The 26,982-nt window shown below is 41.3% G+C and overlaps 2 protein-coding genes across 4 annotated transcripts in view; one reads left to right on the top strand and one right to left on the bottom strand.

Annotated features, from left to right (window-relative positions):
* Positions 1 to 12,981, bottom strand: part of adcy3a (adenylate cyclase 3a) — a 47,587-nt gene extending 34,606 nt beyond the window's left edge. For both annotated transcript variants that reach the window (XM_019262723.2, XM_019262722.2), the window contains exons 1-7: positions 12,740 to 12,981; positions 10,793 to 11,892; positions 4,586 to 4,735; positions 2,977 to 3,107; positions 2,117 to 2,228; positions 589 to 716; positions 219 to 377 (exon numbers count right to left, since the gene is read on the bottom strand). In XM_019262723.2, the coding sequence (XP_019118268.1) occupies positions 219 to 377; positions 589 to 716; positions 2,117 to 2,228; positions 2,977 to 3,107; positions 4,586 to 4,735; positions 10,793 to 11,467 (1,355 nt within the window). In that variant the 5' untranslated portion in view covers positions 11,468 to 11,892; positions 12,740 to 12,981. The remainder of the gene's footprint in view (positions 1 to 218; positions 378 to 588; positions 717 to 2,116; positions 2,229 to 2,976; positions 3,108 to 4,585; positions 4,736 to 10,792; positions 11,893 to 12,739) is intronic.
* A 4,465-nt stretch (positions 12,982 to 17,446) lies between these two features.
* preb (prolactin regulatory element binding) lies at positions 17,447 to 26,150 on the top strand. 2 transcript variants are annotated; one of them, XM_010754785.3, is made up of 10 exons: positions 17,447 to 17,602; positions 18,630 to 18,819; positions 19,575 to 19,773; positions 22,537 to 22,787; positions 23,966 to 24,046; positions 24,141 to 24,268; positions 24,378 to 24,551; positions 24,816 to 24,888; positions 24,982 to 25,141; positions 25,239 to 25,333. In XM_010754785.3, exons 2-10 carry the CDS (start codon positions 18,685 to 18,687, stop codon positions 25,331 to 25,333), a joined length of 1,296 nt encoding a protein of 431 aa, XP_010753087.1. In that variant the 5' UTR covers positions 17,447 to 17,602; positions 18,630 to 18,684. The 2 variants fall into 2 exon arrangements, with proteins under 2 accessions (XP_010753087.1, XP_027142720.1); XM_027286919.1 differs by lacking the exon at positions 17,447 to 17,602 and having other exon boundaries at positions 18,685 to 18,819; positions 25,239 to 26,150.
* The last annotated feature ends 832 nt before the right edge of the window (positions 26,151 to 26,982 follow it).

A 26,982-nucleotide genomic window follows, 5' to 3' on the forward strand; every position in this document is an offset into this window, starting at 1 on the left:
AGTGAGTGAGTGAGTGAGTGAGTGAGTGCTGGTGCTAGATTCATTGAGACCACTCCAAATGAGTGCTAATGTTAGTCTGTGTCCGCTGGAGGTGTACACAGAATACGTTTGTGGTGCTTACAGCTTGTTATGGCCAAAAATTTAAAGCTGTAAATGTAAATATATAGACATAAACATTGCACCAACAGTGGACTGAAGGAGTTACTGTCTGTTCTTACCCCGGTATCCCCCCAGCCTCCATTTTGTTGGCCACAGTGACGTCTGTAGACCAGACGTCGTACTGCCAGCGTTTCTGACCCAGCACTCCCCCCAGGACTGTACCACTGTGCACTCCAACCCGCATGTCAACATCTGTCTGGGTTTTCTCTCGGACATACCTGTGGTTTGTTCATAAAGCAACCACATGAAAAGCAGCAAGAACCACAGCTAACTTCTGTTGTTACAATCATCACCTGTTTTCAGAACACACAAACACACCAGAAGTAAAGTAACTGAGGACCAAGTGACTAACCCACCGCATCATATTGTACACAGCTGACACTAACTGAACAGGCCAGCATCATCCTAACCCCCTGTCCCTGTACTCACGAGATGGCCTCCACCATGGCCAGACCCATCATGATGGAGCAGGCAGCGTGGTCCTCCCTGTAGTCTGGTAGCCCACAGATACAGTAGTAGCAGTCTCCTAGGATCTTGATCCTCAGCTGATGATATTTCTGATGGGGTAGATAAGGTTTAGTCAAAGAGATGGACCTAAGAACATAATAACCAAAGAAACACACTGGAATATCTGAATCCTTATCTATATCTTATCCTTTATATTATATTTTAGCAGTTACAGAAAGAATGGGTAATGCATAGATCCTCTTGGGCTGTGATTAAAATTAGGAACCTTGTCATCACTGTGAGGTTGCAAAGCCATGACAAGTTGCCATGAAACCACAACTTGTCATTTTTACATTTTTTGTCTCTGGATTAAACAAATCACATAGGGCATGTAAGTGTTTTTGAAATTTGGACAGGGGTACTCGCTTCTCACTGTTTCTTGGCCTTATGCAAAGCTAAGTTAATAATCTCCCAAAGACATGACGGTCTGAACCAAAAATCTTAAATTTGACTCATCAGACCAAAGTCCAAATTTCCACTGGCCTAATGTCCATTCCTTGTGTTTCTTGGTCAAAGCAGTTTGCTTCTTCTTGTTGGTCCTCTTCCTCAGTTGTGGTTTCTTTGCAGCAGTTTGACCATGAAGGTCTGATTCACACAGTCTCCTCTGAACAGTTGATGTTGAGATGTGTCTGGTACTTGCATTTATGAGGTGCTGTTAACTGTTGGTTTCTGAGGCTGGTAGCTGTAATGAACTTCTCTGCAGCAGAGCTGACGCTTGGTCTTCCTTTCAAATATTCGGGACTGACTGACCTTCATGTGATGATGAACTGTTGTTTCTTTACTTAATTGATTAGTTCTTGTCATAATATGGATTACTACAGAAGTTGGATAGAGCTATTTACTGTATGACAACACAACCCCTGAAAACACAACTGATGGTCTCAGACTTATTAAGAGGGAAAGAGAATTCCACTAATTAACTTTGACAATATTAATTAAAAATCATTCCAGGTGACGACCTCATGAATCTAAAGGAGTGTACCAAGCTGCCATTAAAACAAAAGATGGCTACTATAAATCTACAATATAAAACATAATTTGTTTTGTTTACCACATAATTCATATGATTTATTTCATAGTTTTCATGTCTTCAGTGTTAAGTATCAAAATAAAGAAAAAACATTGAATGAGAAGGTGTCCAAACTTTTGACTGGTACTGTATGTAAAATCTTAATATAGTTCTTTATGATTAGGTTAGTCCTAATCCTGGAGGAAGAACAGACAAATACAACAAAATGGAGATGTAATGCACCACTGGCTTGATCAGAAGATCATTTCTTTTTATGTAACTGATTGAATGACTTCAAATGATCCCAAATCATTTCAATGAAAGACAAGTATAAATTCTACATCTTGATCAACATCTTTACATCTTTAATTCATACATGTATATGACTGGAACAAGTAAATGTCATGGATCACTATTGTTAAGTAACAGTGTGAAACTCACTGCAGCCAGTTTGTCAAAGCGAGCAAAGAGCTCGTTGAGCAGTTTGACGAGCTCCTGAGCGCTGCAGGAAGACGACAGCTGGGTAAAGCCCACGATGTCTGCAAATAAAATACTGCATGACAACAAAAGACAGACATGTTAGTACTGACATCACTCAGCTGCACTCATATAAACAGTGTCCTCCATGCACATTTTCACTGTTTCAACATCCACACTGTGGAGGGTATTGTTTTCACGTTGTGTGTGTGTGTGTGTGTGTGTGTGTGTGTCCTGTAGCAGGAACTGTCATGTCACTCACAAAACTGCACAGGTGTGTGCAGTTGAGATTAAAATGAATGTCAAGCTCTAAAATAGGTGTGGTCTGACCCATGAGTACTCATGTAATGTTGTAAGGACTGCTGAGTGTCAACATGGGTGCTTATCAGTTACTTCCCAGAGAAGTGTGTGTCCTGAATCTCTCATGTATGATGCTGCTGTTTAGTTTACCACTTCCCTGTCATAAACACAAAGATCACAACCTTTCAAATTTGATCATAATACTTACAGTGAGAAGCTGAAGTCTGTGAATGGACTGTTTGTATGAGCTCAGGGTCTGACTTCTCTCATGTGTTATTAACACTGCTAATAGTGGGCTGTCTGAGCACCTCCCTGCTTGTTCTTCAATGCATGCTCTGTTGAATGGCGATGCTTTGGGTAACTGTTCCTGTCCACAACAGCTCTTTATGTTTAAGGCTGTTTTGAGTCACTTTCTCAACCACACTACATTCATGTTTAAAATGAACACCTGGCCTTAAAGAAAAGCTGTTCTGGTGCTGAAACAGATCTGACACAGACACAGAGCCCTGAATGTAGCATGTTACCTGACGTTTTCATGCCTGTACATGTACATGGTGTTGAACTGCTGCATCTCTTTCTGACTGGGCTCCTTCTTCATGTCCTGAAGCATCTCATCAGCTATGTGCTTTGGAAGGATGGAGAGCAGCAGACGTTCCTGTGAGGGACACACAGAGGACATCATCACACACAGCTACTGATGATAAACAGGGAGCATATGTCAGTTAAAGTTCTAACGTCCTGTCAGGATCACTGATGTCATCAAATTTTGGGTCTAGTGTAGATCGAAAGGCCAACATTAAGAAAGAGATCAAGAGAGAAAAGATCAACAGGTTGATGTTGTGCCGCCTGCATGCTCGTGTACCTGTGCATGACATGTAAACAAAACAGACCTGACCGCTGTGCAAAACGTATAGGATATCTTCACACAGTTACTTACTGTCATCACTATGACTACTGCATTTCTGAACAAGTTTCGCTGTCTGTCTTTTGTTCCAACCCTCACCTGTTTGCTCACGACTGAAAGGATGAGATTACAGGCTGGGCTCACTGTGAGGCACACAATTCAACATCTTCTGCCTCAACACAGATTACTTAGCTATGACTTTGCAATGGTATCAGATGAGGATGTCTCCAGGATAAAGGGATTATGGAGGAGAGGAGGAGAGGACACGCTAGAAGAGCTACTCTGATTAGTCTGCTGGTACGAGGACCAGGAGACAGGTACACTATAGTGTACAGTCCTTTAAAATCTAGCAACAATTAGAGGCACAAGAATACAGAGATGAAGAAGGACACATGGTGTACACAGCTGTCTATGTGGAGAGTTTTGTTTACAGGAAGCTGAATGGCCTCAAACTGTCAGTCAGTGCGGCTGTACACGGTGACCCAGACCTGCGCGCACACACACACACACACACACACACACACACACACACACTTTAAGTGTGAACACATTTAAAACAGGCCTTCACACATACATACAGTGTATATGGGTGGGGGGTGTGGGAGGGGCAGAGTGCCAGCTTTCTATATTCTTATCAAAACCTGACAGAGAGGCAGAGAAGCAACAAATGGCTGAGCGGGTTGGCTCTGTGATTACAGCTGACACCATCTCAGGAGGCTGGTTGCCATGGTACCCAGCAGCGACCGGATGCTCCTTGATTGGTCGGCGGGCCCTTGTATCCCAGCAGCCTGTGCTTCTCCATTAGTATTCTAGGAGTTTCTACCACTCTTAGTTTATCAGCCCTCTTTTTCTCTCTCGCCATCATTTCTCATGACACCTTCACTCTCTCTGTATTCCCCTCCATAATATGTCTCTCTCTGTCTCTCTCTCTGCTCTGCTCTGCTCTGCTCTGCTGCAAACCATCTGTTCCATAAATTGTAGTGAGATGAAGAATGCGAGGAGAGGAGGAGAGGTGACTGCTGACACAGTATAAGCTGAACAGGCATAAGACAGCCCCACAAACACACACACACACACACACACACACACACACACACACAAATAAGGCAGGCTTATTTTTAATAAGTCTCATAAAGGAAACACTGACCAGATGATGACTGATGCCAAAGATCCTGTCTCTGACTCTGGACCTAAAAGTGAGAGTGAAACAGAATGTTGTGCTGTCTGACCTGTTGCTGGCTCTGCTCCTCAAGGTTGAGTTTAACCTCCAGTGACTGTCTTGCCTCCAGAAAGGCCTTCCGATGCTTCCTGTCGGCCATGTAGTATGACATGACACCCACAGTGATGGCACAAGTATAGATCACAATGTTGGCCAGCAGCTTGAAAACAAAAGAGAAACAATTTTTAATAGACACATGCATAACAAAGGCATAACACTACAGAAGGTTTGAACAGAAATCTCTTCCATATTCACAAAGTTAATAAAATGTCCATAAAAGCTTTAAGAGGATATGTAAATGAATGTTTGTTTCGATCCATTTTATGTGAATATCAAGAGTTGGTTCATGGAAATAGTTGGTGGCTCTAACTAGACAGCTAAACAAGATGACGTTGTTTCAAAGAGCTCCAAATCATTTAATAATTAGAATAATTTAATAATTAACATGAGGAAGGTAGTGCCTTGGTTCTACAGCTCTGTGATGTCACATCCACAACGCTGGTCCGTCCACACAACTTTTACCCCACAAGGCGTGTTTTGCCTGCCACACTTTGTTAACTTGCTTAAATTTGGTCATTTTTTCTTGATTTTTGTGCTTTGAGGCTACGGAGTTCAATTGTTTCTCTTTTGTCTGTTTTTAAGATACATCAAGCAGCACAGAGCAGATCGACCAGACAGGACGTCAGACACACAAGTGACAGAGAGATTTCTACAGAGAGTCAATTTTCAAATTAAAACAACCTGTGCAATCTTCTCATCGTAACTGTGAAACTATTTAAGGCAAACAGGAAATACAGTTTCCTCTTTCAGGTTAAAGTGAATCATCTGACCACGGAACGTTTGGCTTCATCAGTATGGAGAATGAAAAGTAACAGGTAACAGGTTTTACAATAAAAACACTGGATGCAAACATGTTATCTGACGCTCTCCTTTAAACACTGTACCCTGAATTCTAATGTGTGCATGTGAGCATTTTGATGGTTGCTCATTTTGATCTGACTGTAGAAGAGTTGACCTCCTGTGAACAGGAAATAACAAGCTGTTTTTCTTGACAGTCCTGCCTGATATGCATTGTCCAAAAAAGTCTGAATGCATGTGTTTGTTGCCAACATTGCTCCTGCTATCTTTATGTGTAAATCTGAAATGTGGGTAAACTATTTGTCATTTTAAAAAGGTAGTTACATCAACTGTGGCTAGCACTAGTGCTAGCTACTAGTTTTATTGTAAGATCACAGAACCCTTGATCGTAGACTCAGTAGTTTTTTTCTGTGGGTAACGTAATGTTAATATTACGTAATAATAATAATATAAGTTGTGTTCAGCTTTATTAAACATTAAGACATAATGACTATTTGTCATTGTAGACATTTTGTATCAGGTTTAGGTATAGGTCTGCATTTGCCTGAATATGTTGACTGTGATGCTCAGGTTGGTTATTTGTAAAATAAAGATTTTTTATCATTCAGTGGAGACAAAAATGTGAACTGACACAATCAGTTTTCACACTTAAACAGAGCTCAAAGACTTTGCTGACTGTAAGAATTAGTTTGAGTTGTACTGAAATGTATGTATTATGAGAAAAACATTGAAACCATTTTTCTGTCTTTTGCAGATGAATCATTCCACAAACTAACTGTTATAAATGCTATTGAGGCTCATTCTGTACATAACAGGCTATTTGAAGAAAATAAATATGCCGTTCATGTATACCAGCCTGTATAGGTAAACTATTGAATATCTATATGTCTTCTAAAGCTCTTTTGGTTTACAGGAGGCTACGAGTAGGCTAGAGACATCAGCTCCTTGTCATATCAAATACACATAGTTATCAGTTTTATATTCAATTCATTTAATTGAAGTAAAAGTGTGTATGGTTTTGCAACCCGTTCTCATTCCCAACGCGTAAAATACCGACTCTTTGTCACGCCCCTTGGCGTCTGATACCGACGTAAAAGGTACCCTTCCGCATCTGTATGAAACACTCTGGGTTGTCCATTGACTCCAGTATAATCCGTTTGCACTGGTAAGAGACGCTCAGAGCAGAGCTCCAGCCGTCCATTCACTCCAATAATAACCCGACCAGCGATACATGACGCTGCAAGCTACAATCTGATTGGACAACCGAGGACCCTCTGGCTGGAACTGTTTTTCTCACTATGTTAAAGATTTCTTTTAATGATATCATCAACGTTTCTCAGCACAAACACGCCAAAGTGTCACTGATAATTCAACAATAAAATAGCTTCATGTTGTGGCCCTCGGTATGTTTTTTTCTCCTTCTAGCCTGAGAAATAAACTTTTTTTCCTATGTTTTTTTTCTATGAATAAAAGTTTATTTCTCAGGCTAGAAGGAGAAAAAAACATACTGAGGGCCACAACATGAAGCTATTTTATTGTTGAATTATCAGTGACACTTTGGCATGTTTGTGCTGAGAAACGTTGATGATTTCCTGGGTCCTCGGTTGTCCAATCAGATTGTAGCTTGCAGCGTCATGTATCGCTGTGGTCGGATTATTATTGGAGTGAATGGACGGCTGGAGCTCTGCTCTGAGCGTCTCTTACCAGCGCAAACGGATTATACTGGAGTCAATGGACAACCCAGAGCGTTTCATACAAACGCAGAAGGGTACCTTTTACGTCGGTATCAGACGCCAAGGGGCGTGACAAAGCGTCGGTATTTTACGCGTTGGGAATGAGAACGGGTTGGGTTTTGAGAAAGACAGTCTTAAGCTGCAATTTTTCAATCAACAAACTTTGTTTTTTATGAACTGATGGCACTCAGCTATATGGATAAAGTTTATGTCCTATTCTGACAAATAATTGCGTGTACATATGACAGCTGTTACTATTTGAAGTATTGATATTAATATAATTAATATAGATACTTTTTTAGATAAATAGAGGTTTATAAATCACAATTAGACAGAGTATTAATTATTAAGGTGATTTTATACAATGAACAGTTTTAACAACCACTTCAATCCTTTAAGACACTTGGGTTCTGATCCAGCAATAAAAACCTCATTAACATTTTTAATAAAAATAGAACCCCCATTTCATTTTTAGCATTTAGCAAACACAACTTCCCATGAGTGCTAGATATCATGGATTAAACAGCAGCAGAGACTAGTCATTTGTTGGGGACTATTTTCAGTGGTGGTGCTTTAGTGAAAATTTGGGGCAGCAGGACGGTGTGTGTGGGACTGAGTCAAAATAAACTACAGTGTGTGTTCATGGTAATGAAGGAACATGATCTTATGTACTTTTCTTCATTACCTATTCACTATCATTATAATTACTTATACACGTACATTAATATTACGATTCATTCCTACTTTCTTATTTACTCACATCTCTTCCATATTTAGGATTGGCTTGGTTTTGCTACTCTGGTCCAGTGTGCAAACTTTATTTTGATTAAAAAGAGACAGAAAGCAGCACTCTGTAGCACATGTAGCATTAGCAGATAACATCACAGCTTAGCAGACATTGGTGCAGAGTTAGTGCTTCTACATAGTGAGTTTTAACTAGTTTGTGAAACACATTTTTGGAAAGTAAATAAACAATAACGCCACCATTTTCACGTCTAATATGATCCTGTTCCTGAGAACCGTCATGTCACTCATGCTGATCACATCTGTTTGCTGTGTTAGTGAGGCAGCTAAGCCAGCTAGTACGTACAGTAAAGTAGAGGAAGCATAAAGCCTTGTTCTGAACTGCTCCCATCTGCCCTATGAAAGTTACTCCATTTCACTGTTAACACAAACTCAACACTTCCCATTTCTGTTTCAAATCAAAAGCCCTCTAGTGTTTCAGTGGACAGAAACTCCATTTCTTAGCAAGACTTGAATTGTCAATCATGTTGTGGAAAGCTCATTCATGGCTCTCATTATGAGTTGTGTCTAGATGGTTATCATAATCACAAACGACTCTTGTGAGATTTGTACCCAGTTCTGCATATGGAAGTTTGCTTTCAAGGCTTTGAGTGTGAAAGCGACGTTTGTGTCCCATGTGAAACCAAAACTCAAACCTGACCTATCATTTGAACCCAAAACCAGAATCCTTTACTCAAACTAACCAAATTGTTTTGGTGCCTAGACTTCCTAAAGGCTAACTGGAATAAATCCCACAAAAGTTTTCCAATTCTAGGGTTACCATGTAGACATGAACTGATTACATTAGGTATTACCGATCCAGTCCTTGGCTTAAAATCAAACTAGTTTAAAAATTATCCCAAACCTATTCATTCTGATTTCTATTCTTTATTGTTATCCTCTTTTGCACCATTTATTTGGACAAATGCATTTCACTATGATTAAACCCAAAAGTTTGGACACAACTTCTCATTCAATGGTTTAATTTGATCATTTTTATTGTCTTTATGATTTTCCTCATTGTAGATGAAAACTAAAGACATCAAAACTATGAAATACCATGTATGAATTATGTAGTAATCAAAAAAAACGTAAACAAAGCTAATTATATTTTATATCTTAAATTTTTTTGCTTTGATGACACCTATGCACACTTGGGGTCTTGAGGTCATCACTTGGAATGATTTTCCAACAGTCCTGAAGGAGTTCCCATATATGGTCAGCAAAAGCATTTCCTTCACTCTGAATCCAACTCATGTCAAACCATGTTCCTTCAAACAGTCCTTACATAGTCTGGAGGTGTGTTTGGGGTCATTGTCCTGTTAATAAAACAAATGGTGGATCTACTGAGCTCAAATCACACATGATGGCATCTCACTGCAGTATGCTATGGTAACTGTAATGAACTTCTCTGCAGCAGAGATAACTCTTCATCTTCTTTTCATTGGCCAGTCCTCATGAGAGTGTTTGATGGGTTTTGTGGCTGAATTCAAAGTTCTTGAAATATTCTGACTGACCTTCATGTCTTAAAGTGATGATGGACTGTTGCTTCTTTACTTAGTTCACTTAGATCAGATATGGATTGCTACAGTCGTTCGATAGAGATATTTACTGTATGACAACACTACATATCTGTAAACATTCATGTCTCATTAATACATGTTACTAACTAAACTTCTCCCCCGGAGTTTCTGTGCTCTGTCGTCCAGCAGGTTCTCGTGGATCGTGGCTGCTGCTGTGGTCCTGCACGACGTCCACTACATATATTATTACTGTCATTATTGCTACCATATCTCCATTACAGTTTATAGTTAATGATTTGCTGCTGCTGTGCATCTGTGTCTCTCTATAATAATAAATAGAGAGAAATAAAGAGTACGGTCTAGACCTGCTCTGTATGGAAAGTGTCATGAGATAACTTTTGTTATGATATGGCGCTATATAAATAAAACTGAATTGAATTGAACTGAATTACATAACAGGCAAAATCATTCCAGGTGACAACCTCATGAATCTAACTGAGACTAAGAGTGTGCAAAGCTGTCATCAAAGCAAAAGAATATAAAATATATTTAGTTTACACTTTTGTTTGTTTACTACAAAACTCAGGCTTTACTTATGTATGCATATCACTGTACATATATATTATTTTGAAATGTGCTGTATAAATAAAGTGTATTATATTCTCGTAAAGCTTAATACAATGACTTTTCCAATGTTAAATATTATTAATTAATATATAATAGTTGTGAAAAAGTGAATTTACCTGGTATGGGATCACTAAAGTCTATCTTATCTTATTTCCCCATTTAAAGAGTCAATCAATTAATCAATCATAAAACTGAAAGAAGTAACTGAAATGAGGTATCAAAAACTGTATTGATGAATGTATGATGATGGTCAAAAGTCCAAGAGTGTAGAGTAAGTAAGTGGACTTTGAGTAGGCATGTCATAGTCAAGAATTCAACATGGATGGTGCTCAGAATCAAACTACATCTGCTGATGAAGATCATGTGAGATAGTTGAAAGCACGTAAGTGGCTGTGAGTTTAGGCTGTTTTAGTATAAATACCAAACCTCAGTCTGCAGCTCTAAATGTGACCTTTAGAAATCCTGATGCAGCAGCATGAAATCATGAAATCTGGAAAGTGGAAGCAGCTGTGGTGGGCTTTTGGTCTTCTGCATCTGTGAAGCTACTTTTGTGCTCAAAGTCCTGGACCAGACTTCTGTAAGCTTGACGAGGTCTGGCTACAGCTCATCACACACACATAAATAAAATAATGTGTTTCAAGACAACCATCTGCTTGCTCCACCCCACCTATCTTTTTTTCTTTTAATTCTTACCTGTCTGCCGAGTGCTGCCCCCTGGATGTCCTCCTGCTGCTGCTGGGCGATAGTGACACCCAGAACCAGGGTGTGGACACAGCAGGATACAGTAGTGATGAGCACGATGGGTGTCAGTCTCAGAGGCAGCGTCAGGAAAAAGGAGAAGCTGAAGAAAGCCTGCCAGCCCACTGTGTCACTGGCCTGGTGGAAGCGAGCATAGTTCAAACCCAGGTAGCAGAATATCTGAGCTGCTATGAGCACCCACAGGGCGTAGGGCACCACCCGTCTCGAGATGCGGTCTGGGAGCAACCCAAAGCGACACAGCAAGTATAGAATAATATCTGCTGCCAGTCCCACTGATGCCACTAAAACAGAAGCCAGCTTGTCAGTGGTGTAGACCACCGCACACATAACGATGACATAGCTGTCAAAGAGGGCGGCGAACACAACAAGCACTAGCAGGGTTTCATGTCTCTGCCGTCTGAAATAAGTCTGGTAAAGGTTCTCCAGAGACTCGGGTGCAAAGGTGAGGCGCATGAACCTTGGCAGGCAGAGGCAGCATCCTGAGCTCCGAACTGTGACTTCATGCGTTCGCCCCACTGCCTGCCCAGGGTCAGAGGGCAGTGTCACCGAGCAGTCTGCCGAATACTCTGCAGAGTACTCCGGCTCTGAAAAGGCTCGGTTGCGAGGCATGGTGACCTCTCAGAACTTCTGCTTCCGGCCTTCACCTTTCGATCCAAAAAAGGAAAGCTCTTTGTCGTCCTACAGGAGAAGACTGAACGCTGAGATAACTCTCAGGTACATCATCTGCTGAGTAACCACCTTTTTCCCCAGAGAGCCTACATATGTGGCATTAATCACAGCAGTGTGTTGATTGTCAGGACCTGTACATTAGAGATGTCTTTGCTGTGCCTGTGTTCAATCCATCCAGAGCTGTCATGTGACTCAGTTAGTCCTGTGTCTCATGCACAGATCCAGCACACCTATTCTCTGTTAGAAACATTCATTAACAACGGATTGATTAACTTTATGTTTGCATGACTTCCTCTGTCTCCATCTTTCCTCTGGGTTGGACAGCTTTGTGCATATTGGCCATCCATAGTCCAACCTCACATGACCTGAATAAAGAAGAACAGAGAAGGAATTCAACATTGGCTTTATCCCTCAAAACACACACACACACACACACACACACACACACACACACACATTTGTTTTTCATCCAACCAAACCTGATGATCAGGTAGGTGTAGTACAGCCCCTGCTTCCTGCACCTGGCTGTTGTTAGGCTTCCTGTTTGTGTCAGAACATGGCTAAAGATATTTCACATATTTAAATACACTTGTCCTGCATACAACCAGCTCACACAGCCTACGTTGTTGTGTTTTCACAGTAACATTTGAGCAGGCATCGACTGTTATCAGAATATTCCTCCACTAGGTGACTAGCAGCTGGTTAATAAAGGGAAGGAAACAAATTCAGTGTGAGAATGTAAGCTTGGTTTAACATGCTGATATGATTTGTGATCAGGTCTGTCCGTGCGGGGGCCAGGCTCTCTGCTGTAGGCCTCCCTAGCTACATGTTGCGCTCGATCACACACACACACACACACACAGGCTGAGGAAACATGGTGAACACAGTCAGCTCAGCTCAGGCCATGCTGTCCAAAAGACATCACACTGTCACACAGCTGGACACACAGCTGGACACACCGCTGGACACACCGCTGGACACTGTGTGCGCGTTGTCAGGTATTACACAGAACCAACGGCACCCACTTTGTCACCCGGCCGAGTCTTTACAGGCTTCAGTTCTTCAGCATCTCTGAGCTGGACTGAGTTCACGTCTGGCTGACACTGACTCTGCGTGTCATGTCCTCTCTCTGTGTCTCTGTGTCTCTGTCCACCTGCCCTGCTGGAGCTGCTGTGGAAAGCCCGTCCACACTGATGCACCCTGGCTGCTTACCGTGTGTGCCGTGTGTCCTCCTCTGGCTGCTAACGCTCTTCCCTTCACACACACACAGATGTGTGTGTCCTCAGGCGGCCGCAAACACAGCAGCTGACATGTATCCGCTCACACTGACAACATGGAAGCAGCTCACGGAAACACAAACCCTGTGAGCTCCTGCTTCTTCTTTTTTTTTGGTCTTGGGTGTTTTCCGCAGAAGATACGGAACAGCCACACCGTCAATCACATGCGTTCAGACAACACTTCCGCTCACTTTCAAAATAAATCCGTCCTTTGCAAACGTGGATTTCAAACTTAGTTGAGTTACAGGGAGAATAAAGACATACAACATACAAAGATATTTTAAAGTTTCAATGATTATTTAACGTGGCCTATAACCTCTAGAGCTCTGTGTTCTGACATTGACTTTACATCATGGGTTTACCCTTTAGTGTTCATTCAACGTATCTTAGACTTCAGTCTTTCAGTCTTTCAGTCTTTGGCCTTTAGTAGTGGACAGTTTGCTCAGCTGTCATGCAGATGATGTGATAACAAATTAGCCATAATAACTGAGTGAAGTCCATTTAGTGATGAAGACCTTCAGTTGCGTTTGAAAGCTAGTAAGTGGACCTTGAGTTAAGATTTCTAATTGTCTGTAAAAGTATCAAACATCATTTGAGCTTCAGATGAAATCGTGTAAAAAACAGTCTTAACTCAAAGATTTTGATAGTAATTAGGACCGTTAAGGCTTTTATTTTGAAGGTAAATAGAGAATTTGCTCGCGTTCTCTGTCTAACTTGACACGGTCACCTCTCCATGTCCACATTTCTCTCTCAGTATCCCCGCCCCCTTAAACTAAACCATCACCGCCTCCCTCCCTCCATCCTCCTGGAGGACAGGAGGAGAACCAGTCTGCAGTGTGGTCTGACTGGCAACGATGGTTTATGAACTTATTCATCCATTTTGACAGGAGTATCTTTACCCAGCCACAGAAACATGGAAAAACATGATAGTTGTGGACACTTTCACAAATTTCAGTTTTTGCTCAGTATGTTGAGTTCATTTTTCAGTCAGTGCCTCTTTTATGCTCAAACCTTGTAGTGAAACCTGAAAGACAGAAAGGGACAGTGCAGTAAAACACTCATGAACCCGTCTGACAATAGCCCCTTTCAATGACACCACACCGCGAGTATGTCTATTGATTGTTCCACTGAAACCCTGCTGTGAACGTCTGATCATTACACAATTGGCCATCGATCAGAAACATCATTATCTCCCAGCTTAATTGTCCCAAATCAACAATCAAGGTCACATGGCAAAAACACAGAGTCACACATATTGTGTCTGTGCATTCACAGACTACACAGACATGAGGAACATGTCACCTCCAGTCTGGGAAATGTTAAATTAACTTTTGTCTCAGACGTGTTGTAGTCCACAGAGAATTACCAGGCTTGTGGATGATCAGTAATTCATTATCTCTGGATTTCCCTAATGATGTTACTGTGGGAGATGGGTTACAGCAGAGCACAGCCTGCACTATAATTAATTAACTGTAGGCAAGACTAGTTGTGGTGGAGACAGATTATGTGTTGGATTAAAGTAAACTGCATAATTTGAAATCTGACAGATAGCTTCTTTTTTCAGCCTGCATACACTCTGCATCAGTGTTATAAAAATTAGGGTTACACAGCTAGTTAGATGTTTTAACTTATACAATGTTTGTTCCTATTTATTACATGTCCTTAGGGCACTTCCCTTTATTGCTGTTTTCCTGAGACTGGCAGGGTAAGGTAAAGTTCAGGTTAATGTATAAATAGAGGGATTTGAGAACAGAATGGGGCCTAGGGACAGGTCAGAGAGGTGGCATCTAGATTGGGGACATACTGGCTACTCATTAGGGGATATGTTAAAGAAAGCTGTTTAAATGCATTATATGCAAATTGACTGTTAACAATTCACAGGGGTTGAGACAGCCCATCTTCAGGAAAATGTATAAGAACCAACTGTTAACGCTCCTCTGGGAGCCTTTTTCTCTGTAACCCCTTTAGTGTGTTGCACTGTGAAACGCTCCTCTTGTACAAGAACAATAAATTCAACTTAAACTTTGATGTTTTGAATCCGATCCTCCTTATTTAAGGGTCTTTCTTTAAAAATTCCCGTAACAATCAGTCCAGAGTGTTTGTCAGTGTATAGCAACTGACATACCAGCCCATTCTCACTCCCATTAAATACAGCAGTCTGGTCAGTGTAAGTGTCCCTGCACTTCAAACTATGATGCTATGGATACCAAGCTGTCCTATGTGACTAGATGGCAAATGTAAAAACTCCTGTGATCAACAAAAACAAACTAAAATGCTCTCAACGATTAGGAGTACAAATTCCTCAGTATTTAAGGGGACATCTGGAATTTCTTAAAGTGTCTAAGGTGAAATAGTCTCTGCCTTGTCTTTCACATTACAGGTCAGTATGCAGCGTCAAGGTCAGGGGGGCAAATTTCCTCCCATGCTTCTTCCAAAAATCCACTATTATCTTCTTATTATCGTCTTCCAACCAGTCAAGGTGCTTTTATCCTCCACACTCACACATTCATAGACACATTCATACACTGATGGTACCTTGTATGGCAGCCTCTGCCAGTGCCACTGCTTATCTTACCCACAGACACTTCTACATGCAGACTAGAGGAGATGGGCATCGAGGCACTCTCTATCACCTGAGCCACGCATGTGTGTGGATGTGTGTCCGCCAACCCTCACAACTTGGAATCTGCTTATCAGGAAGGATCCACATGGGCAGTTGGCCAGCCTGGAGGGATCTATTGTCTATGTCTGACCAACATATCGATATATCGATATCTATCGATATATATACATATCGATATCTGTGCTGTGGAGGATGTGTGCTATGGTGTATTCTGTTTATTGTTTGGGATGTAAGCAAACTGTTGTGGCTCCAGTGTGGTGGGTCATGAGGAGCAGATGTAATCCTTGACCAGCTGCTCAAAGGATTTCATCACTACAGATTTGTGATCCATTGGAATTTCAGGAGCCGGAACAAGCATTAACTATAAATACACTGCCTCAAGAGCTGTCCAAAGAAAGACAGTTATTTGGCATTTCCAGTCATTCCAATGCCATCGCTGACTCCTTTTCTCATTTCTCCTTCCAGAAGTTCAGAAGCTCTGCTCCCTATGCTGCTCCGTACCCCACACCATTTTTTCCATATACAGCGTTGACATTCTTCATGTAAATCTGACTCTCTCATCAACTCCTTGAACATCATCATCGATACCATAGCGCCATCAACCCTTTCATCTTACTGGTCAGCTTGGAAAAGTTTTCATCACATCCACCTCCAGTATAACTTTACCTTCCCATCTTTCGACTTAGTTACCATGACCTATACCATCAAAGGCTATTTCACAGCATCCACACTCCTCTTCAACCCAAGTCATTATGTCTGCATTTCGAAGCTCTCCCAGTTCTCTAAAGGCATTGTCGTACCCAAGTGCTATGGTAGATTCCTCTCCAGAGCTCCCCACAATGAAGCCACATCCCAAAGTTCAAGACCACAGCATTCACCACTTTGTTTTTGTCAATAAATCTTTCATTTTCTTCAGCTGATGGCGTATTCCTTGCTTGTAAATTGAAGCTTTAAGCAGAGTTTCAGGAGCCAGAACACGTGCTCCACTGTGCCTCTGCTGGCATTAACTATAAATAGACTCCTAACATCCTCCTCTTCCGCTCTCGTATTCTGAGCCATCTATCGGTGAAAACGAAGATGTGTTAAATGTTGTAGAAACAGAAACACATTATTATAATGTGGCTGTTTTGTGGTCTATGTGGTCTAGCCATGAATGAAGTGTTTTTGTATTTGTCAGATGCATGTCAGGAATAAGCAGTGATGATGATAAGTTTGGGGAAAGTTGACAGTTGTGAATTAGGAGAATTAGGGGAGCTTATATATATGTCAGAATAGTTGATACTGTTTTGGGCAAATGCTCAATAGTTAAGTAAAATGTAATTCAACCTCTTTTTAATGTTGTCTCTCTATTGATAGTTAAACTGGCGAGATATGTTTGTATAGTTGGTGGAACAGCAAATATTTGTACAAAGTTTCAGTTTTCATTTATATCCAGTAAACAGTTAGGCAGGTTCGGATAATAATTATTCTGGTGTGTCCTGTAGACTAGAAAGCATTTGTCTTGACTTTGTAAAAACAAGCCAAGTCAAATGATTTGATTGGGAAATGCTTGTTCCCATGCATCAGGTAGACACTGTCTTTCTGTGGACACAGCCAGAATCTCTTCTAGAAGAGATTGTTCTGTATCATGCTTCTTGTGGACAGTCTGCTTTCAGTGTGAAGCTTTATCAGCCACAAGCTAATCAACTCGGATTCTGTGTTTTAATGACTTTATTTGGTATGTAAATATCCTTGCTTCTAAAGTCAACATACACGTTGCATGTGTGTGTGTGTGATGCACAACTGTATGTAATGTGTATTGTGTTTTGTCTTGTTTGTTGCCAGGAGACTACAGATGCAAATGAGCATTGGCTAAATAATAAATGATTGTTTTTTAAGTGTGCTTTATTATAGTCTTTAGTGTTGACTCTTTGACTCAGAATAACAAACCACAGCTGTATAATAAAATCTAAATCTCCAGAACCGCGTCCTCGGTCTACCCATGGGTCCACCGGCCGCAGGCGTTCCTGTGGTGACGTCATGACGCAGCGTACGCTGCTGACGTGTAAGTCGGGAAGTGGTTGTCGAGTTGTCTTTAGCCTCGCGCTTCATGTCCGCTGTGCCCTCGCGCTCTGATCGGACTGTGCTGAGGTACCGGATGAAAACACCGCAGGACGAACCGGGCCCGGCTCACAGGTACGAGTGTTCTGATGACAGGAGTGTGGAGCTAACTGTAGCATCTGCTCCACCCACCGCTGTCACTGTTCACATCCACCCATGAAGGTGGTGTCAGCGGCATAGCCGTGCTGTTAGCCCCGGTAACATCTACTGAACCTTTCGGTTTATTGAGCGACCCTTTTAAATGGTGTCTGTGCTGAGCACGGGACAGTACGCAGCTGTCCCCGTGCCTCTCTGTGTATGTTTTCATGAACGTTATGATGTAGAACAAAAACAAAAACACACCGTGTCCGTGTGTGCTGCCACATACGTGCTCTCTTCCTGTTCCAACAACCACAACAACCGGTGCGTGGAGCTGACGGACGCCAGTTAAACCAAAACACTGCAGGCACCGACCCGGTCACCGACCCGGTCACCAGGCAGCAGGCACTGACCCGGTCACCGACCCGGTCACCAGGCAGCAGGCACGGCGCTGTGGTTAAAACCAAAGCAGATCACAGACACCTGACAGGCTCACTGTTTCTTCTGCAGCTGCCTCACAAAAAGGTTTACTGTTAGAGGTCCAGTGTGTCAGGTTTAGGGAGCTCTATTTCCAGAATATTCAAGGAGATGTTTTACAAATGTAAAACCTCCATGGATCAAAAAACAAGTCATAGTTGACCTTGTTTGCAGTTCCAGGTGTCCCGTCAACACTTTTACACGTCTCTTTTAGAATGGAGGTCTATGGTGTATGATCCAGGTCTTATTATAGGTCCTTGCGTCATGGGATGCTTCAGCATTCCAACTTCACAACAAACATTAGTCACATAAAACTCATGTGTATTGTTTGTATTTGGAGTCTTCTCAATGAATTGGTGTTTGAAATCGCTCATCACTGTTTTCCAGACCCCAGTGTGACATCTTCAGATGTCCAAAACCCAAACATAGAAAAACAGAGCAAGAAGCTGGAACTGATGATGTTTATCTTTTTGGCTTTGATAGTCGATTTTCCAACAGATGTAAATCCTGTTTCCACAATAGATTTTCTGGACTCTGTTTTCCACAGGTGTTGTTGAATGCATTGGTTTTATGAGGACGTGTGAGTGACTTGCACAACAACAATGGGGAAGAGGAGAGTACCAGATGTGTACAGAGCCCCCTTTCCCTTATACTCCATTAAAGTGGACCCTAAAACAGGGCTGGTGATCACCGCAGGAGGAGGAGGGGCTTCCAAAACAGGCATAAAGAATGCAGTGGTAAGTACTGGGTGTCAAGACAACACATTCTTTGTGTGGTTCTGTGTTGACTGTGTCTGATAAACCAGAGCACTGTAGAGTAACATGAAGCTTAGTGCTCTATGAGTACGCTGTCTCTGTCCTCTGGGCAGTACAGCTATCTGAGTTAGCTAGCTAACAGCAGCTATAGTTGGCAGCAGTTTACTCTACACTGTCCATCAGGAAACTGTAAAGCACAGAGAGTTGAAGTGGAGCAGCTGCAGAGATTTACAGAGACACCATCACACCTGATTACAAAATGTTACAAAAATGTTGCTTTATGCTTTTTACAATACTAAATTCATATTCTAAGTCCAAATAACACATCCTGTTGTACAAATAGCCCACACATGTTACATTCTGAACTCTAAGACACCTCAATGTTTTTGTGAGTTAGTATCAAAAGGACTCTAATAATAGACTAATACATAGCATAACAAAATCAAAGCAAACACTCTTTCCCACCAGAAATACTTGTGTGCACTCCACATATAACCTGTGTCTCTGTAAGAAAGAGGGAAACATATATGTTTAATGATTAATATTTCATAAAATCTGCTTCTGGATGTTTTACAGCAAACCTTGCAAAAGTAGCATTTAAAGATTCTTAACTTGTACTGTAATCACCAGAGCATGTTTAGTCTGAGTGCATCAGTGGAAATGTGGATTACTGACATTCTGAGTGTGCGTAAAGCGGCATCAGTGGCAGACTCATGCTCAGACTCTGTGTGTTTCAGCACTTCCTGGACCTACAGCTGGTTGGAGAACACCAGTACAGTGCCAGTCTGCTTTACTGCCATGACACTGAGACACGTGCCACCATGAACATGGCTGTAGGTAACGGTGTGATTGCTGCAGGACAGGACGGGACCTGTTGTCTAATGAAGTTTAAACACTGCACACAGAAAGAAGGAGGCAAAGCTGCTGCTAAAGATGGTGAGGCTCACCACCACGCTCTGAAATATACTTTATCTTAAAAATGGCATAAAAAATATGCTACTCATATTACACTCATTTGATAGATTAAGCTAATAATCTGTACAGCAACGATGAGCTTGTTAGGAAATGTTTGATAAAGTAACACCACGCCAAAGAACTACATCAGGTCATTGCAGCAGCGATGAGATTCATTGAGTTCAAATATATACAACATAGTCTCACAACTAGAACAGCATAAAGCTGGAGATGTCCAAATATTGAAAATAAGATAAGTTGGTAGTGTACAGAGAGTATGAAAAAAAATATGTATGACTTTGCTCATAGCGAATCACAGCAGGTGTTGCATTTAACGTGATAGAATGCGCAAAGATTGTTTCTGGAAAATCTCCTCATCCTATGATTTATACTGCAAATAGTATCATAATTCATTTTTAGCCAATTACCCAGCCCTAGTTATGTTTGTATCCCTGATTACAGTGCTGCCCATAAGTTTACATCCCCCGACACAATGTTTTGTTTCTCATTTCTCCGAGAAAATGAATGATAACACAAAATGTTTTCTTTCACTCTTGGATAGTGGTTGGCCAAAGCCATGTATTGTGAAATATCTGTGTTTACTCTTTTTAAAGCACAATGACAACAGAAACTATCCAAATCACCCTGATCAAAAGTTTACATACCCTTGTAATTTGGTCTGATAACCTGCACCTAACTTGAAACAGTTGGGATTGAATGGCTATTAAAGGTAAGTATCTTCACATGTGATCTGTTAGCTTGTAATTAGTGGGTGTGTATAAAAGTCAGTGAGTTGCTGGACTCCTGAGAAACCCTTGTATCACTCATGTGGATGCAGACTCATGGGAAAAGCAAAGCAAAGCAACTGCCAAAGGATCTGCGAGAAAAGGTAGTACAACTGTACAAATCAGGAAACGGATATAAGAAAATTGCCAAACAGTTGATAATGCCTGTCAGTGTTGTGGAGAAATTGCTGAAGTCAAAGGTCAATGGTGAAGTCAGGAGGGAAGAAAGTGTTCAGGAGCCTCTGATGTCTTATGCTGTATTATTTATTGATGCTTGGCCAAGGAGAACTAGAGACACTCTCAAAGTACACCTGAAGTGCTTGAGTCGGTCTCGCATTCTGATGAACTCATGCTGGTGGTCACACTTTAAACCCTCATAGATGACGCCACAAATACTTTACGCCCAAAATAGTCAAAGGGAATGCATTTACCCATGTTCGTGTTCACCTTCAACACATTCTAGTCTGGAGACACTGTTGTCTGTTCATGCTAATGGAACGTCAACAGTTAGCTATCTATTATGTCTAGGAATGCAGCAACAGGCCTCTTCGACCCTGGACACCACAGTGTTGAGATATGGTGGCACCCAGGCAAAGACAAACAATTAATACTGCCGAGGACCACAAGGCTCACACGTGACCTTGTGTAACCCAAAAAGAGAAAATTCCATAACAGTCAGCACTGTTCAAACACTAATTAAGAAATGGAAAGTAAGAGGAACTGTAGACAAGCAAAGTTTCCCCCACAACTGCAAGGAAAATTGTTCGGGATGCGAAGAAAAGGCCTCAAATGACATCAGGTGAAATTCAACTCTCCCTTGAAGAATATCATGTGGATGTCTCAAGCAGTACTGTAAGAAGGTACTTGAAGAAAAATGGGCTGCATGGTAGAGTTGCCAGAGGAAAGCCACTTTTACGCAAATGCCACAAAGAATCTCGTCTCAAATATGCCACACTGCACAGAGATAAACCCCAAACCTTCTGGGAGAAAGTAATGTGGAGTGATGAAACCAAAATTGAACTTTTTGGGAAAAGCCATACACGCTATGTTTGGCGAGGCATCAACAAGGCCTATGATGAAAAGTACACAGTTCCAACAGTGAAACATGGTGGTGGAGCCCTGATGTTTTGGGGATGTGTGAGCTACAAAGGCACGGGAAATTTGGCACCGGAAATTTTTGAGTTAATGGCAAGATGAATGCTGCCAGTTATCAAAAAATACTGGAGGAAATTCTACACTCCTCAGCCCGGAGGCTGCGCATGGGACGTACTTGGACATTCCAGCACGACAACGTTCCCAAGCATAGGGCAAAAACAAACAGTCAGTAGCTACAACAGCATAAAGTGAAGGTTCTGGAATGGCCATCTCAGTCTCCTGACCTCAGTATTATTGAACCACTCTGAAACGTGCTGTTCATGCAAGACAGCCCAAGAATTTACAATAACTGGAGGCTTTTTGCCAAGAATAATGGGCAGCTTTACCATCTGAAACGATTAAGAGATTCATTGACAACTACCTCAAAAGACTTAAAGCTGTTATTGATGTTAAAGGGGGAAATACACCGTATTAGGAACTGGGGTATGTAAACTTTTGATCAGGGTAATTTGGGTCATTTCTGTTGTTATTTTGGTTTAAATTGAGTTCTCACATTTGTTTCACAATAAATGGCTTCAACTGTCCACTAACCACGTGTGGGGAAAAAAAGGTTTTTGTGTCATCATTCATTTTCTCTTACAAATGGGCAAGAAACTGTAAACTAACTTCTGTAAGGGTATGTAAACTTATGAGCAGCACTGTATATATCAATGGCTGTCTCACTTCACTTGTCACTGGCCAGTGAGTCCAACTGGACTCAACTTGGACTGTAACAAATTTCTGCCTTAATTTCTGTCTTAATTCAAATCAGACATGTTCAGGTGTGTTTGTTATCCAGTAAAAGCTAGTGTCCTCTGTGCAATAGGGAACAATGTGCAGCAGGGTGATGCCAGGCGGCGAGCTGGGAAAGGAGACAAAGGTGGGCAGGATGGTGCTGCAGCGTCTGGAGACAAGTCTGATATGAAGGATGAGACAGCTCACATTACTGTGACTGGTTTGGCTGAAGTGCAGTCAGACCTGAACCCTCAGGACCCGCTCCAGAAGGTGGTCAGGTTCAGTTCTGACCTGAGCCTTCTGCTGACAGGAGGCACAGACGGACACATCAGGGTCTGGGAGGTAAATACTGTCTGCCATGCATGTACTTTGACTCATTTGGGAGGTGAGGACAGTCTTCACAAAATGAGTGACCCTTTTTCATATAGTTGAAATAACTTCAGATCAAAAGTCATATCAGCAGGTTATAGTTTTTAAATGGTGACACTGCTTCAGTCCTCGAGGTTCCAGTTCAAGTGAATGAGCTGCTGGTACAGAGATGCTTTTTATATGGAGGACCACAAGTATTTAATGAATTTACAAGTCAGTGAAAACGCATAATACATTTGGTTAGAAATGAATGTGTTAACTAAATGAATTTGACATTTATTAACTAAAAGTCATTCAGTATTTATTTAATATTTAATGAAAAATAAAATATACAAAGTTTGTTCGATAAAACAAGACATCATTCAAAAATTAACGGTATATAATAATGAATTCACAAATAACAGCATTTAAAAGAGAAATAAATAACTACAGTCATGAAGATATGGATTTTAATTAGGCATTTTACCCCACTGCTCATCGAGCTCTGCTGGCTACCTGATGCAGCCTGCATTAAATTCATATCACTAATGCTGACTACAAGGTTGTTTCCGGTACTACACCTAACTACTTGAACGCAGGCTTATGTTACCTCACGACTGTTGTGTTCTTTCATTGAACGCCTGGCTCTGCCACCTGTTTGTTCAAGGCAGTTCAAACTTTTCTTGTCTGTTGTTCCCCATTGGTGGAACATCCTACCAGTTTCTACCAGATCAGGGGCGTCCCTCTCTACCTTTAAAAACCTCCTGAAGACCTCCAGCTCTTCAGAGAGGATCTCCTCTCCTACACTAGCAACAACTGGACATGAGAAATCTATCCCTTTAAGAATTGTCACGGCACACTGCTGCACTAACACTTTCTTATCACACTGTACCATGACTGTTTCCCTTTTTTGGATAAAAGCAACAACTAAATGAATAAATCTAAATTTCCCACTTCCATGTCCATCTTACTGCTGCTTTATTATGACCTTTTAGTCTTTCTGTGACAAAAAGTTCAGTTCATTTTTAAAACTAAAGAGGACATAGATGACATATTTTGATCATTTCACTGTTGTTTTATGTTTGTTGTAGTTCACCTTCATAAGCAGTTGTCTGTAATCAGCTGTTCACGGGACAGATCACTTGACTCTGATGGTCTTGACTCTTCTACAGTTTCCATCCCTGAAGAAGAAGTTTGACTTCAAAGCCCATGAAGGGGAGATCGAAGACTTGGACATAAGTCCAGGCAACAAGGTCAAATATTGACACCTGCTGCTGTGGATATTTAATGTCAATAATTATAGTATTATTGATTGATTAGTAATGATCAGTGTGTGTTGTCATGCAGCACTTGGTGACTGTTGGCCGGGACTTTGCCTGCAGTATGTGGAGTGGCAACCAGTTGGCAATGGGTCTTAACTGGCTTGAAACCATGCCTCACATACCTGAGAAGGCTTATCGATATATGGGCTGCAGGTAAGAAAAAACACAAGAGCTCTTCCTCTTCTTCTATGTAAGAGCATCACAGCTATTCACCTCACCATATCCATCTGGATGATGTGACTGTTGTATTTTCGTACTTCAGGTTTGGAAAGGTGGAAGATCAAAAAGATGCCCTCAGGCTTTACACAGTCCAGATCCCACATAAACGAGACCGGAAACCTCCTCCTTGTTACCTCACCAAGTGGGATGGCAAGAGCTTCCTGCCCATGCTGACTGCTCCCTGTGGCACTGAGGTCATCTCCACTCTGGCTGTCAGGTAAGTGACACTATGGATACTGACATGCCTTAGACCAGTGACTCCCAAACTTTTTACACTGTGTACCACCTCAGAAAATATTGGAATACATTTTATATGAACGTTACCACTGTGAGACAATCGGGCAATAACTTCTTATTTGTCTGTGTGTCTCGACCAAGTCTCTCTCCCTCGAGCAACTGTTGTGGTTTAGTGATGATCAAGGTCACTTAAACTTTTCTTCTGTGGAAGTTAATCCAAAATCCAAAATCTTGTCTTTGACAGTGACTCTGGAACATTTCTTGGCCTTGGAACCGTGACAGGATCAGTAGCTATCTACATTACCTTCTCCCTCCAGGTAAAGGCAGTGTGGACACACATCTCAAAGCAACAGGTACATCAATCAGTGCTCAGTGATGATAACTTGGTTGTACTCTGTATGTGTGTGTAGAAGCTGTATTATGTACAGGAGTCCCACGGCATTGTTGTGACAGACCTCGCGTTCCTGCCTGATTTGCTGAAAGGCAAAAATATCAAAGGGAATAATGAAACAGCCCTGTTGAGTGTTGCTGTAGACAGCCGCTGTCAAGTACATGCTGTCCCCAACCGAAGTAAGTACTACATCATTATCCTCTGAACACACTAACGCCATGTATCATAACCATAAGACCTCTCACCTTATGTTTTGTCCCTTTGTTTTGTCTGCAGCATCCTTCCCTATCTGGTTGGTGCTGTTCTTTTGTGGCCTCATGGTGGTGGCAGCTGTCCTCCTCCTACAGTACCTCTTTCCAGGATTTATTTAAATCATGTAAGTCTGTAAATGGGACAGGGTTGATGGAGTTTGGACACATCTTCTCTTAACTTACTTTGCCACTGTCAGCATCAGAAGTCCTCAGTCTGACATTCAAACCTCCACAAAGTGCTGCACCACACCTCCCAACTGAGGCTGTGGTGGCTCTTCCAGCGCACACTCTGACCAGCTTTTATGGCACCCTGACACTGTCCCCCTTCAGCTCTCACCCAGTGGACTCAAACCAGACTGTGTGATTTTATTTGCTTTGATCTCAATCAATTATTCTTAATTCTTTTGGATTTGTGTTGAAGGGCTCAGGTTCATGAATGTTTAAAGGGGTGGAATCTTTTTATCATCATATTTAAGGAACAATGTAAAAATATATAAATGGCACATAATGTGCCTGATTTTGTTGTGTGTTTACACATAGACACTTTGAATTGGCCATATCCTTTGAATAACTGTAGTTATTAACAGTATTAAATTACAACGCAACATTGCAACATCTACAAATGGAGAATCATTTGTGATTATTGCAGAACAGATGTGGGGAAATGGGAGTCAAGTTGCTAAAAGCACATAGGAAGTGTGTGAATCCTAATGAAAATAATGAGAACTATTTTTATTGGAGTGAAAGCTTGTTGTTGTTTTCTTTTATGGAAGACATTGTCACCTTTAATTTAATGTAAACATTCTGACTGCATATAAGTTGCCCAGCAGATGTACAAAAATGTGAATGATTTTTTTAAATGATGCCCATTATTGTAACTAACTCGGTGAAATAATAGAAGAAATAAAATATTAATAAGAAAGGTACTTAAAAAACACTTTTGGCCTCTTTATGCTTCCTGATCTTAACAGAGTCTCTGGTGTATATACTTTACAAATATACATAGTTATATGCAGAGTGTGGTCAGGGAGAAACTGAGGTAGATTGATGGAGGGGTTCGGAGATCGACTGCTGGTGGGTAGATTGGAGGGAACCAGGAGTTAAAGACTCTGAGTAGGGGAGCAGTCTCTTCTTTGTCCTATGAAGAGGAGAGCTTCAAAAGAAGGTTCAGGGATGTGCAGAGACAGGTGTTTCTAAACCACCTTATTCACATCTTTTCATATATGTATGTTAAGTACACTGGAGAAGATAAGCAACCAAGGAGTTTGATTATTTTGTTAGGGATTCCCTGGTGGTGTTCTTTAACAGTCTCTGTGATGACCACAGATCTTGGGGAAGTGGAAGCTTGAGTTTATTTGAAAACGGTAGACGGGTTGAAGTTGGCCAGACTGGTTGGTCTTGCTGAATTTAAGGTGATAGATAAGATTTTAGAATAATGAATGTGGATAGATTGTACAACCCTGTTTCCAAAAAGGTTAGCACACTGTGTAAAATGTAAACAGAAACGAAATTGCAATTGTGCAGTACACTGAGACCTCCTGTTTAATTGAAAATAGCACAAAGAAAACTTATCAAATGTTGAAACTTGAAATTTGATTTCCTTTGGAAAGTGATATGAACATTTTGAAGTTAGGTTGTGAAACGCTAAACTCCTGGTGGAACATGAATCACAATGAATGAGGTTAACTGGCAACAGGTTAGTAACAAAACCATTGTCTGTGAACACACTTGATCATTGCATGCACAAATGACAGCTGAAACTCTAAAAC

Source organism: Larimichthys crocea, chromosome XIII, assembly GCF_000972845.2.
Source record: "Larimichthys crocea isolate SSNF chromosome XIII, L_crocea_2.0, whole genome shotgun sequence".
Lineage (NCBI taxonomy): Eukaryota > Metazoa > Chordata > Actinopteri > Sciaenidae > Larimichthys > Larimichthys crocea.